This window comes from Dipodomys merriami, unplaced genomic scaffold (genome assembly GCF_024711535.1).
Source record: "Dipodomys merriami isolate MVZ:Mamm:240054 unplaced genomic scaffold, mDipMer1.0.p SCAF_33, whole genome shotgun sequence".
NCBI lineage: Eukaryota > Metazoa > Chordata > Mammalia > Rodentia > Heteromyidae > Dipodomys > Dipodomys merriami.
Window position 1 is genome coordinate 14,009,489 of NW_027204826.1, and position 15,122 is coordinate 14,024,610.

A 15,122-nucleotide genomic window follows, 5' to 3' on the forward strand; every position below is an offset into this window, starting at 1 on the left:
CCTCAAGTTCCCATTAAGTAGTAAAAATTAATTAATTAATGAACATACCTGTTAAGTTGGAGATCACGGAGAACAATGAAAGCAGAGCCCATGAAGTCCGAGGTGGTTAAGTCTCGATCGTACACCTACAGAGCACAGAGAGGTCGGGAATGTGTAGGAATGTGCACAAACCCACAGTTTCTCAAATGAACAACAAGGATCCTTTAAAAAAAAAAATCTCTCCTTCACACCTGACAATAATTTGTACCATCCACTTACAGAGAAATGTAAACCAACCCTATAGAAAGAAGAAATGTATCCAGCCTTACTCATTGGAGGGGGGGGGGTAGAGGAGGGGTATACATTGAAAACAGATCACTTCCTGTTGTTTGAATGAGATCTCATTCTAAGTTAGCACCTCTCCTTACGGGAAGCAGGTCTTAGGAAACAGAAATTTGCTAAGCATTCTACAGCGGGACCTCTTCTCGAACCCAACTCCTGCTCTTTGAGCCCAGATGTTGGAGCAATCGCCGGGGAGCTTGAAGCGCTCTGAGGTATAAAGTGATCCTCACAGGCAAAGCTTTCTGTACGGTGTCATTACTTGCTGCTAGTAACAATCCTCCCCCGTTTACATACGGTCAGTGGAGATAGGATTTCACACTCAGTCTATGCCTCGACAGTGACCCGCTGGCTTCCTAGAAGGCGTAAGAAATCCCAGAGAAGATCTTAGGATTTTTTCCCCCCCAGCCATCCGAGATTACCTTCACCCGCAGCTTCTGATCGAGGCTCTGAATTGGCAGCACAACGATTTCATCCCATACTGGGTTCAGGTTCTTATAGATGACTTTGCTTTTGTACAGGGTCTTCCCATTCAGCTTAAATTTCACATAGGGATCGCTTGTGCCTTTCAAAGGAAAAGGAGAGGAAGAGAGAACAAGAGTTTTTAAGTAGACATAATCCGTTCAGGGCTGGGGCTCAGGACACCGTGCCAAGAGCAGCCAGGTCTTGCTGCTCAGACCTCGAAGGCCCCTCTGGTGGAGGAGAGAAAGAGGGAATGAAATAATTCAGGAGTAAATGACTAATTCCTTCTCTCTCTCTTTTTACCTTTACTAGAATATGAATGGGTACTTTGAGGGTTTTTGTTTTGTTTTCCCCGTTTGGCCCCATGCGGGTCTATCATCTCTCTGCTGCCCACAAAAATTCAAGGCATCAACTCAAGTGTCACGAGTCCTGGGGAGACGGAGACGCAAGCCCCTCTCCCCAAGGAACAGCCAGAGGCCCACCGAAAAGCAGAGCAAGTGAATCTGCAAACCTTCTGCAGCTGGCCCGCCCAACAGAGCCCCCACCCTCAGAAACACAATCACAATACACAAAGCCACCACACGCTCAAAGGACCGGCCAGCAGACGACAGAGCGCGGCACTGAGGGCACAGAGATTAAGCTGACAGAGCCTGGCCATTCTCCCCTGTCCCCCTGCACCTGCCACACGAGCAGCAGCCATTGTTTCTCCCTCCACCCCGCGGCCTGTGGAGCTCCAAGCCTGCCCAGCCCTCCGCCCGCCTCCCAGGCTGACAGCGTGGGACCTGCCCCGGGGAGCTTTGGAGTGGATGCCAACAACAGAGTGAGTGAAGACCTCTCCTCCCCTCCAACCGGCCCAGGGCGGAAAGAGATGACTGAAGATGGTCCTCCACAGTGTTTCTCCCAGATCGATTGAGGAGGTTTTATTATTATCAATAACAACAGCTTGCAAAACAAATACATGGATGATGTGCTGTGCCTTTGTTACATGCACATGTGTGTATCGTTTTATAATGATTGAGAAACAAAAACAGCACAAAGGAGAAGAGGCCATGAGGACCTAGGCTATCTCTGAAACAGAGCAGTGCTCACGAGGATGCAGGGTACAGGGTTCTATCCCCTGGTATAACCAGCCACGCCAGCAAAACCCACCGTGAGAGCCAATGCAGCAGCATCGGAGATGAGTATGTGGAAAGGCAGTCACGTGACACCTTCCAAGCCATGAAGAGCCCCAGATTGAAATCCCTGAATAGTTGAGGTGTTTTGTTTTGTTTGCTGTGGTGGTGGTGGTTTGGTGGTGGTTGTTTCACCGAGTTCTTCCTTTGGCTTCTATGGTCTAAAAATGGCTGCAAATAAATTCAGGGAAGTTTCCCATGATGTGAAATCAAAGCAGCCTCGTGATCAGGGTAAGATCACTCTGCCGTGTTTGCTAGGTAATTAATAGAATTAAGAGACTCCATAAGCCACACCCTTGTTGATCCACCCTTGTTCCAATAGAGCCAAGGATATGAACTTTAAACAAGGACATTAAAGTTCAAATACACACACACACATACAAACACACACATTCAACTATCACTTTTTAAGTTGGGTAGCCGAGCCCAACATTTGTGTTATTTGAAACCTGGACACACACACCATATTGAGCAGTGTTTGTGTGAGGCACTGTTAAAAATACATGCATTCGTAGACACCCGTAGAATTCTCAGTAGTGAGCAAGGCGTCTGTCCACTTCCTCCTTTCTTTAACACTACAGGAAAATACCTCTGGCAAGTCAGACATTAACGATCATCCTGATATATATATACATATATATATATATAAATATATATATATATGTGAAAGTAGGGGGAAACTATAATAAAAAGAGGCCTTTAATTAAATGAAACTGCCACTCGGGGATCAGGCTTTCATGCTTGTCAGCCTACTCTCAAAATAAACATCTCAAAACTCGGCCCGTGGTGTCAGTTTCTCACAGGCAAAGCATACTGGGTAATCCCAGACCTCTTGACAGCTACATAATGTTCAAACTGTTTCACGGGTGAATGGCGGCAGTTGCATAAAAGAAAATATTAATGTCTGGAATTAATAGAAGAAAAGGACCGGGGGTTGACAAAGGCAAACAAGGGAAGAGGGTGTCAAGTTAGTGCAGCGTTAATTGTTAGGAGGGGGAAAAAAAAAATATATTGGAGAAAGGCAGGGAGCATTTGGTGATTTTCACTCCTTGAGCCTAAGTGACTCGTTGTCGAGTAAGTGACATCTCAACTAGGCGGGTTCTGAAAGGGGTCAGCTTCCCAGAAAGGCAGCCGCCCCCCACCCCCCAGCCTCTCCGCCTGACGAGATGACACCTGAATGGGTGGACTTCCACCCCGAAGACGGGAGCTTCATCCACAATGAGACTCCAGGTGGAGAAGGAAGAGGCCTGAAGCCCGGGGATGCAGCCTCCATCCTGGGGCCTCCATCCTGGGGCCTCCGCCAGGTCTGCCCAGTTAGACACCCAGAACCTCTCACTCAGAGTCTCAAGATGGTTCGAGGAATCTCCCCACAGCCGTGTCCCCCTGTGTCTGCACACCACAGCCTCTACATGATGCCACAGAGCCGAGCAACTGCAGACGGACAAACAGGCAGCCTGGGTCAGTTGTGTCTGCCCTGGGCAAGCGAGGAGTTCCCTCAGAGGGGCCGTGCCCTCGTGAACCGGGGCCCGCCCTCACGGCGGCTGCTGACGCATTCGCTCTGCGCTGCTGTTAGAATCTGCGAAGGATTTAAACTGTGAGAAGGCGTACGATGAATATGCGCAACCTGCCTACCACGTGTACACACGTATTCCTAGACACACATGCCCATCATATATGCATACGTGTGTGTGCATGGTGCACACCTGAACATACTTAAGACATGGGTGTATGCACGGGTGTGGACACATTCCCATGCATGTACATGCAGTCATGTGTATATACACCGCATGCACATGAGTGTGTATAGACATACGTGTGTGTACATGCATCCATGCACTTAGGGGCCCACGGAGCCACACGGGGGGCACACAGGGTACACGGGGGTGCACAGGGTGCTCTCTGGGCATTCCAGGAGAGACATGGGTGTTTTGTCTCCTGATCCCTGGCTTGTCCTCCCCAGCAGAAGTAGTAAGCTCCACAAGAACAGACCACACCCCGTACTCTTTGCAAGGGATTTTGTCTTCTTAATCATGTGCATGCGCAGCACAATCCCGTAGACGGGTCCTGTGAACCTCCACCTTGTCTACACACCCCATTATAAATATCCTAAGCCCATCCCTCCTGCCCAGCTTTTCCAAAGGTTATCACACAATCTGACTTCACTGAGTGTAGATTACATTAGAAACCATCCATCTAGCTGGGCGCCGGTGGCTCACGCCTGTCATCCTAGCTACTCAGGAGGCTGAGATCTGAAGATCGCGGTTCAAAGCCAGCCCGGGCAGGAAAGTTCGTGAGACTCTTATCTCCAATAAACTGCTAGAAAACCGGATGTGGTGCTGTGGCTCAAGCGGTAGAGTGCTCGCCTTGAGCTGAATAGCACAAGGACAGTGCCCAAGCCCAGAGTTCAAGCCCCACGACTGACAAAAAAAAAAACATCCATCTATCTATAGACATAGATATATCAGATTATCTATACACATGTATATACATGTATATACATGTATACATTATGCATACACATGTATACATATACTTATCAAATATGCACTCTATATATTAGGTACATATGCATATTATATATACATATTACATATATAAATACCTATCAGATATATCTATATATACAAATGGATACATTATATATATACATAATTAGAAGGATGGATAGAGAGATTAGACAGATAAATGATAGAGGGATAGATGGATGGATTAGAGAAATGACAGATGGATGGAGAGATTAGATAGAGGGATAGATGGATAGATGGATGGATTAGATAAATTAAATGACAGATAATTAGATAGATGGATGGACAAATTAGAAAGATATATTAGATAGATAAATGATAATTGTATAGTTGGATGATGGCTTAGATAGATGGATTAGACAGATAAATGATAGATAATTAGATGGGTGGATTAGATGGATGGATTAGATGCAGATAGATAGATAGATAGATAGATAGATAGATAGATAGATAGATAGATAGACAGACAGACAGACAGACAAGCAGACAGACAGATGCAATAGATTTGAAAATACAAGCTTCCTTGTGTAACTACTCTATTTTTGGCTTTGTAATTAAATGCCCAGGTACAGAAGCAATTTTCTCACTGTAAGCTTTTAAATCAATTTAGCCATGTTTCTTTCCATTGATTTGTCTTTGTTGCTGTTTTTTAACACTTAACTCGTTAGTCCGGCTGGAATTATTTTAACATGAAGAATGAGTGAAAATTGGGTTCACTGATGAACAGGGGAGAAAATGATCAGAAACAACCTTTACAAAGATGAGTCTGGAGACAGCTTGTAACATCGAATAAAGAACAAAAATGAGATTAAGGAGAGGGGGAAAAAGTCTGCTGGCCGAGAAGATAAAGCCGGAGAGCATTGAAGGGCAAAGAGAAAGCTAATCCAGGCAGTAAGAAATACCTGCTGGAGGTCTCAAGAAGCGTGCTCCCAGCACCAGGGGCGAAAGCCAGCCAGAGAAGCAGCGACTGCTACATCCTTGCTTGAAACACATACTTAGTGTGACCAAATACAGAAGACTGCTCAGAAATGCAGCAGGACACAGGGAGCTACTAAAATAATCAGCTTAGAAGTTTCTCACTGCCTTTTTAAAAAAAATTAATATAGAAAACAAAGAAAGTCCAGGAAATGAGTTCCCACAAGAGGGCGTGTGGGGCTTGGGGGGAGGAGGGGAAGAAGAATCAAGAATTCATTGTATATACCATAAAAGAAAAATAAGGGCTGGGCGGAAGGGAGGTGAAAATGGCTACCATCGAGATGGCTTGTGTACGTAAACCGCTTTATTAAATGGGAAAAAAATTCAATGCACAGCCTATAAAAAATTAAGAGAAGTGAAGGAAGGGGCAGGTGGGGAATGCTAAAAGAGGTAGCATTGATCAAGACACACCTTATGCGTACACTGCTTGGTTGAATGTCAACTCCTTTGAACAACTTCTTACAGGTAATTGAAAAAAAAAAGGATTCAAAGAAAGCGTACTTCTGGGAGTATCATGCACGCCATTTTTCACTCATGCAAACATAGTTCAAGAAAGATGCGTGTAGACACGTGCTAGATTATAGACAGGTAATGAATGAATGAATGAATGAATGAACATGGGAGTCCAAGGCCACAAAATCCACCACCGATTCCTTCTTCGCTCCCTTTTTCTTACGCCGTTCCATTTCTACCGGGCAGATGAAAAACTACCAATCTCCAAGGTTGACCTCAAGAGCAGAAGAGCTGGCACACGGCTCTGGTCTCTTAGTTAGAATGCCTGCTAGGAGATCCTACTGTTTGTAGTAGTAGCGCTCAAGTAAGCTTTTTTAAAAAAGGAAACTCAAAGGAGAGCATATAATCACATACGCGGTCTAATATTCATCTACTTTAACATCCAGGATCGAATTCGTCTCTATAATGTTTCTTTGTTGCTGTGTCTTAAAGACATGATTTATCATCTTTATGAAAAATGGTAGGAAAAACTTTTTTTTTTTTTTTGGTCAGTCCTGGGGCTATGAACTCAGGGCTTGGGTGCTGTCCCTCAGCTCTTCAGCACAAGGCGAGCACTCTACCACTTGAGCTACAGCGCCACTTCCAGTTTTCTGGTGGTTTATTAGAGCTAAGAGTCTCACAGACTTTCCTGCCCGGGCTGGCTTTGAACCTTGGTCCTCAGATCTCAGCCTCCTGAGTAGCTCGGATTAGGGGCGTGAGCCACCGGCACCCAGCTTGGAAAAGCATTTTTTATCCTAGGTACTTCTTGCTAGGATTCTGTGCAAATTTTAGCGGGGGAAACTATTTAAAATAGTTTTTGTTTCCCCAGGAGGAACTAGCTTTCTAAATAAGCCTCCCTAAGTTCTCAAAATCAACAGTTCCTCGCTGAAGATGCTGTGTTCTTTGATTCAGCCTTTCTGGGCAGCTAGGCTGTTGGAAACTGGTTTCAGCTGAGCTGTTTCAGCTACCAATCTCAGAACCGTGTGTCTCTGACGGTCCAGTCTTCGACTAGCCTTGCTATTTGCGCTTTGCTATGTGGCATCTCCAAAATAACCAGCAAAAGGCTGGGCCAGAGGCATGACTCAAGTGGTAGAGCCCCAGCTGAGCAAGCAAGCCAAGCAAGAGCACCAGGTCCCATGCTCAAACTCTGGTACCAGCAAAAGAGGGGGAAAAAGTCCACTCCTAAATTTATTATAAATGTATAGCTGTAACTTGTGTAACAGATACTTATATAAAGTTGTATATAACTTACATAAAACTTTCTGCCCTGCATGATCTTTTCCCTACAGGCTGGAGTCTATTTCACTGGACTTAAGATTTATGCTTAAGCCAGTTACCAGTGGCTCATGCCTGTAATCCTAGCTACTTAGGAGGCTGAGATCAGAGGATTGCAGTTCAAAGCCAGCCTGGGCAGGAAAATCTGTGAGATTCTTATCTCCAATGAACCAACACACCAAAAGTGGAGGTGTGGCTTACGTGGTAGAGCACTAGCCTTGAACGTAAGATAGCAACCTAGGCCCTGACTTCAAGCTCCAGAACCAGCACCAAAAAAGGAGGGGAGCTTAATAGTAGCTTGGGGAGAGGATATCTCTCTACAGTATTTTAATTATGTAATTTTAAATGTTAATAATCGTATAGATAATAAAACTTAAATGGTCTGATTTTTAACATAAATCAAAACGTTAGGGTCTGAATAATGGCAAGCGAGAAGCACCAAGACATTTTAATCTGCTCATGACTTTGTGGAGCCTTCCCCTCCACCACCAAAAAAAAAAAAACCTGATGGTAATATATAATACTGAGACCAAAAAGCAAAACAAACAAAACAAAAGGCGCAAAACCCAGCGGCCTGGGTTTGCTTTAGTCTCAGCAAGTGCTGGATGTGCATTTGCATCTCATCTTTAAAGTGTGACCACCCCTCCCTCCCCCCCCCCCGCCCCCCCCCAGCCCAGGCTCCCACTTGAGCCCACCGGTGACTTAGTGCCATCTGGCGGTCACAGTCAGTACTAGGAGAAGTCAGTCCCAAGTTTGCAAGGTGAAAGCGGCCCTGACCTGTCAGTGCCTTTGATACTGTCATAGCACTAGGCCCGGGACAGGAGAGCAAACATCGATATGTATTACATTTGAATACACAATTCAAAACGGGCACCCACATCATTAGGGAAAGAGATATTTGGGTCTCTTGAAGGAAGCCAGTATGATAAAAAGTTCCTAATCTGTGTGAGAAATAAATTTTAGACCGAAGAGGTAAAAGAGAAACATAAAACCACTTGGGAGAATAAGCCTGTATGACTCGGGGAGGGGTGGGGGGAGGGGTGGGGGGAGGGGTGGGGCGGGAGGGGGCGGGTGATGGGGCTCAGGCCTGTCATCCTAGCTCCTCAGGAGGCTGAGATCTGAGGATCATGTTTTGAAGACAGCCAGAGAAAGAAAGTCCATGAGACTCTTTTTATTTGTTTTTATTTTTTGCCAGTCCTGGGGCTTGAACTCAGGGCCTGGGCACTGTCCCTGAGCTTCTTTTGCTCAAGGCTAGTACTCTACCACTTGAGCCACAGCACCACATCTGGCTTTTTCTGTGTATGTGGTACTGAGGAATCGAACCCAGGGCTTCATGCATGGGAGGCAAGCATTCTACCACTGAGCCACATTCCCAGCCCTCCCCCCATGCTCCCCTCCATGAGACTCTTGTCCTCAATAAACCAGCAAAAATGCTGGTGTACCTCAAGTGGTAAATTTTTGCACAAAGTGGCTCAGAAACAGTGCCTAGGCCCTGAGTTCAAGCCCCGGGACACACACAGATACACACACACACTTATACACGAAGAATATCTCCAGAATAGCATTGTAAGTTCTTTGCAACAACAACAAAAAAAAAAGCTGTAAACTAATTTGAAGAAAAACATAAAAACACAGAAAATAGTTATGTGCATGCAACCAGAAAATACTAGCGAAAGCAATGGGTGACTGGGATATTCAGAAAAGGAAATTAAGTACAAGTGCACACATTTAAGAATGTAATGGAGGGAGGGAGGGAGGGAGGGAGGGAGGGGGAGGGAGGGAGGGAGGAAGGAAGGAAGGAAGGAAGGAAGGAAGGAAGGAAGGAAGGAAGGAAGGAAGGAAGGAAGGCAGGAAGGAAGGAAGGAAGGAAGGAAGGAAGGAAGGAAGGAGAGAAATGCAGAGTCATGAAGTCCAGGGCTTTTGCTTGCTTATCCTGCTTGCTAGGCTGGCACTCTACCACCTGAGCCATGCCTCTAGTTCAGCATATTGCTCTAGTCATTTCCTGTCAACTGGTTTTAAACCACAATCTTTCAACTCAAAACATTAGAGGGATAAGCACAGGTATCATTCAGCAATATCAAACCGAGGTGATATTTTGCTTTAGAAAATGAAGATAGAATGACAAGAGTTAGATCTGGGGTGGGCATGGTGGTACACTCTGTAGTCCCAGCTAGGCAAGATACTACAAGTAGGAGAATCAAGGTCTGAGGCTGGTCTGAGACTAGAATACAGGACCTTATCAGACAGTAACCTACAAGCAATCAGGGCTGAAGGCCTGGTGGTAGAATGCTTGCCAAACAAAGGCCAGGCGCCTAAGCTCAAAGTTCAGTTATTGCCCAAATAGAAAAAAAAAAAATCATATCATGACATGTGCGTTCCACTCAAACTTCTAAGAATTATCTACTGATATGTTTTTCTCCCCATCTGCTTTTCTCATGTTTGTCTCCATATATTTGTGAAGTCTTTTCCTTGACCACGGCATCACTTCTGGCTTTATCTGAGTAGTTTATGAAAGATTAGGAGTCTCACAGACTTTCCTGCCAGGCTGTTTTCAAACCACAATCCTCAGACCTCAGCCTCCTGGGTAGCTAGGATTACAGGCGTGAGCCACCAGCACCCAGCTACCTTTCTTTATAAAGCAAAATTGCCACCATAAAAATGATATAATCATATAAATCAGCCTACTAAATAGCAAAACAGACCTGTAGTCCAAAGTGCCTTACACGGAGCTACCTTTGTAACAATCTGGTAATTGATACCTAAGAATGTGGCAGAATCTTCTTCTTACTGGGACATATTTAAACCCCTCTCTAAGTCATTCAAGCATGAAAATGTCTTATCTAATGTCATATTTTTCTTCCTGTCATTTGTAGAGGAAATTGCATACTAAACAAATGTCATTATCTACATGTGTTGGAAATGCAAGAAGAGCAAGCTGTTTCCTGGGCAAATGCCCATGTACAGAAAAGATCACCATCCTCACCCACACTTGCAGAGAGATTTTTTTTTTAATGGTCCTAGAAATGTTAATCATGCACATCAATTGGTTTGTTTTCCTTTCTGCAATACTAAAATATGACCACCAGAGGGCAGTCTTTCAATTGCCAACCAAGGAACTGCTATCCTGTAGTTGGCCAACTTGAAGGAAATGCACAGGGTTTCAATGCGGTCTAGAACCCAGGGCTGCTAGAATGAACTCCACCAGCTCAGCAGAAATTCCCTCCTCCCCCCCCCCAACTAAGTCAGGGTCCCAGTAAGGGAGAAGAGGAGAGAGGAAGGGAGATGGGAGGAGAAAGGAGAGGAGAGGGAAGGAGAGAGGGGAAGGGGACTGGGGGAGGAGAGAGGGAAGATCAGAGGAACTCTGCAGTCCAGAATTCTGAAGTCCATTCTTTCAAAAGGAATTCAAGGGCTGGGAAGGTGGCTCCATGATAGGGCGCTTGCCTCGCGTGCGTGAGGCCCTGGGTTCGATTCTTCAGCACCACATAAACAGAAAACACTGGAAGTGGAGCTTCGGCTCAAGTAGGAGAGCGCTAGCCTTGAGCTGAAGAGCTGAGGGACACATAACAGCTAAGAGAAGAAACAGAATGGGATTTGGGGGCGGCTAAAATAGGCGGCTTACAGCGCTCTCCATCCTATCTCCCTGACAGGCAAACACTTTCTTGAGCTGTTATTATGTGCTAGACACACAGCCTCTTGTGTGACTATTAGTATGATTTCCACAAATGCTCCCCAGGTCCTGACCTCTACCGAGATGGAAATGATCCACTCACAGCCTTCCCAGCAAAATAGCCACACCACAAGAAGGGTGCGGGCTGCAAAGCCCAGGGCTGACCCGAGCAGACTGCTTACCACAGCGGTCCCGCACCACCAAGTTGCGGCCTTCCTTCAGATGGATGGTGAGGAGGTAGGCGAAGGGGCTGGGGAGGTGGCTCAGGCCATCCCCGGCTTCCCTGAGCATCTGCAGAGAATAAAACAAGCATTTCAGTCAGGTCCTGGGCCTAAATGTGCAAGCGACACCTCCAACTCACACCGAAGTGTCACGGCCCCCTGACACTAGCTTTCTAACGAACTCCTCTGTATCTCTCTCCCCAGTGGGGTACAACCCAGATATCAAAGGCAAACGTGATCACATCTTTGCAGGATCAGCTGTCCAGTGGTTGGATGTGTGCCGGGCTATCTTCCGTCGCCTCTCACTGACCGTGAGCTTGCAAAACGCATCCTACAGCCAACATGCAGGGATTCGCTACAGCGCTGGTTCCTGCCAAATACGGAAGCCCTGGCACTCCCGGAGAGCAAACATCACCCTCTTCTTCCTCACATCTCCCCACTACCCATGGGGAATACCCACTGCTCCACGTGGGGTAGTTTCCGTGGGGGAAACCCTCAGTGGCTCTGGTCCATGAGATACATGCTCCTCACTGCGTCCGCACAGGGTCCTCTGTCTGCCCGGGGCTTCCCAGGTCTCCCCCATCTCCATGAATTCATCAACACCCAGGGGCTATCATGCCGAACTCCAGGCCCATTTTTGCCTGTCTTTCCTATGAATCCAGTGGACGGACGCATTTGAGCCGCTGCAAATCTGTGTCTTTCTTCACAGAGAAGGACAAACAGAGCTCATCCACTCTTTAGACATTCAATCGACCGGTCCTGCGGCCAGCACACCACCACCATCCCTCCTAGCCTTGGCTGTCGGCTCTGCTTCCTTCACCTCACACCCCTGCATGGATGCTAGGTATTTTTAGCAGAGTCTGGTCCAGCCTGACCCAATCACTAGGCCCCGAGTTCATCTCTGGACACTGAAACCTGTGGGCCACTCGTTGTGGCAGGTGGCTATACTGGGACATCTGTTAGAAATTTAAAAAATAAATATAGCCGGGCGCCGGTGGCTCACGCCTGTCATCCTAGCTACTTAGGAGGCTGAGATCTGAAGATCGAGGTTCAAAGCCAGCCCAAGGTAGAAAAGTCCATGAGACTCTTATCTCCAATGAACTACTAGAAAACTGGAAGTGGCGCTGCGGCTCAAGTGGTAGAGCGCTCGCCTTGAGCTGAAGAGCACAGGGACAGTGCCCAGGCCCTGAGTTCAAGCCCCATGACCGACAAAAAAATAAAATAAAATAAAAAATAAAAAAGAGGCAAAGAAATCCAAAGGACTGAGGGCAAGAGTCCACAGCACCCGCTCTGGGTGTTAGTGCTTGGGGAAGGACACTCACAGACTCTTCAGAAGGTTGCAATGCCGCAGGAGCCTGGAGATCGCCACCACCACGCAGCTTCTGCAAAGGAAAACAAAAAGCCGGCTGTTGAGAGGGGAAGTGGAAGGATCTGGGAAGGTGGCTCAGTGGTAGAGTGCTTGCCTCGCATGCATGAGGCCCTGGGTTCGATTCCTCCGCACCACATAAGCAGGGACTCTGTCCCTGAGCTCTTCAGCTCAAGGCTGGCACTCTACACTTTGAACCACAGCGCCACTTCTGGTTTCTGGTGGTTCATTGGAGATAAGAGTCTCATGGACTTTCCTGCCCAGGCTGGCTTTGAACCACAATCCTCAGGTGTCAGCCAGGATGCTAGGCATTCCGTGATTATTTTTATGTTCTCCATAAGAATGGCTGGCCATGTTGCTTGCAAGCTCACTGTAAGGCAAATTAATACTCAGTAAAAATGGATGTGTTTGTCTGTGTGTGAGCATATCACGCTTTTTATCTTTGTTTTTATTTGTTTATTTTTGTGCTGGGACAAATCATAGCGCTGATTTTCTATTGGTGATCTTTCAGATGGGCTCTTGCTATATAATTATTATACCGAGTATAAAATAATCCACCCGTGTTGGGCTGCTGGGGAACTAGCTAACAGGCACAGACCACTGGGTCTCTCTGTTGATTGAGATGGTCTCTTTTTTTTTATTCTGCCCAAGCTAGCCTTGGATAGAAACCCTCACCATCTCTTCTTCTCAAGTAGCTAGGATTACAAGCAAGAGCCACATCCTGACTGTGGCATGTGTTTTGACCAAATGCATAGATTTGAATAACCTTGATCTTGTACAGGTATGTACACACACACACACACACACACACACACACACACACACACACACACACACACACACACACACACACACACACACACACACACACACACACACACACACACACACACACACACACACACACACACACACACACACACACACGATACATGAATGTGCGCGCCATGGTAAAATCTTTCCCCAATTCCTAAGCCATGGAAACCTCCGGTCTTCATCTTTTCTACAGCCTCTTGTTAACACGATTGAACAGTATGTCAGCTGTTGGGACTGGCATCTTCCCCTCAGTGTGCGCCTCTGAAATCATCCAAGCTGTTGTCTAGATCACCCCTTTTTAGCAGCTGAGTAATATTCCATTATGTAAGAAAACCGGGGAAGTTTTTTTAACCACTGTGTATCCATTCTAATGTGTTTTTTAAGCAAACCCTTTCAAATACATCATTGGGAAAAAGACAAATAACTTCAGATCTCAACGCCTATAAATCTCAATATAAGCAATGATTTAGCCAGTGATCTACAAGGCTTCAGAGCCGGGCATTATAAAACACGCTGGCCTGGGGACTCTCGATCCTCACACACCTCCTCCTGTCTTTGACTGAAGTGGCATTTAGCTTTTTGATGGGCTTCATTTGTTTCACTCCATCCCAACGTATGCAACAGTAACAAAGAACCGTTCGTTCCCTTTAAGCAATGGCTCTCCCACAATGGAAAATAAATAAAATTACAGACCAGCAGGTGATGGGGCACCGATTATTTGGAGAGGGAGGGGGAGACCTCTTGTCTCTTCACCAGGAACTCTGAGAGCCACACACGGGAGTGAATAAACATGTGTGTACAGCCAGTGTGATCCTGAACAAATGTCACCCTCCCCCCCCACCCCCACCACAGGGCTGTCCAAAGGAACTCCCCACGAAGGACACACAGGAAGCCAAAAGATAAACGACCCAGCCGTCTCAGTGTGCTCCACACTTCAGCCAAAGATGCACACCCGCACTCCGAGAAGCTACACAAGGCATAAGCAGTTGCCGAAAAGATGACTTCCTTGGAAAACCATGCCATTAAAGTGCACAGTGGGGGGGGGGGGAGCCCACCAGGATACATTCGTTATGTAAGTCTGTAAACCAGCCTAAGCTTCTGAGAGGATGGACGCATGAGACTCCAGGGGTCACCAAGGGCCTACAGCATTAAGGAAACGATCGCATAAACACAGCGGATCGGAGGATGACGCGCTGACCACCAAACAGCCACCGGACAAACCTACCGTGACCTCCATGCCCAACAGACGCCAGCATTCCCATACACGGGTGAGGCACCCCAGGGGAGCGGCCCTGTCTGAAAGATGGCGTCCAGGTGAAAGGTGAACAAGGCTGGGCTATGTGGCAGTAGGCTGGGTGTGTTTCTTCACATCTCGCTTTCCACACCCGGGGCCCTCTGCCCGCACCACACCCTCCCCATCCTGGTTGCCAGCCCCGTGACAGCCGCTGACTCCTTCCAGTGGGCCGGGGAAGGGCCGCAGGGCTCCCAGCCCTCCCCTCCCCCACGTACCTGGCCCCCTCTGCCTGGCGGGATGGGAAAGCCCAGCGTGCAGGCTCCCTTGGGGCCCTCAGCCCTCTGCCATGGCTCCCTCCTTCCCCCCTGGCCCCCTCTCCAGCCACAGCTTCCTTGCTCTGCTGGAAGGAAAGAACCCAATCACACGGCCACGGAGGCTAGGCAGAGGCCTCCGTGTACACAGCCTGCTCCTTCACTCTTCTCTTTTATTTTGTCAGTCATTGGGCTTGAACTCAGGGCCTGGACATTGTCCCCAAACTCCTCAAGGCTTGCACTCTACCACTTGAGCCCCAGCTCCACTTCTGGTTTTCTGGTGGTTTA

The 15,122-nt window shown here is 47.1% G+C and overlaps 1 protein-coding gene across 2 annotated transcripts in view; it reads right to left on the reverse strand.

Moving 5' to 3' along the window:
* The window catches only part of Mctp2 (multiple C2 and transmembrane domain containing 2), a 133,285-nt gene that overhangs the window by 96,639 nt on the left and 21,524 nt on the right, over positions 1-15,122 (reverse strand). For both annotated transcript variants that reach the window (XM_070043178.1, XM_070043177.1), the window contains exons 3-6: positions 12,430-12,489; positions 11,069-11,177; positions 741-883; positions 49-125 (exon numbers count right to left, since the gene is read on the reverse strand). In XM_070043178.1, the coding sequence (XP_069899279.1) occupies positions 49-125; positions 741-883; positions 11,069-11,177; positions 12,430-12,489 (389 nt within the window). The remainder of the gene's footprint in view (positions 1-48; positions 126-740; positions 884-11,068; positions 11,178-12,429; positions 12,490-15,122) is intronic.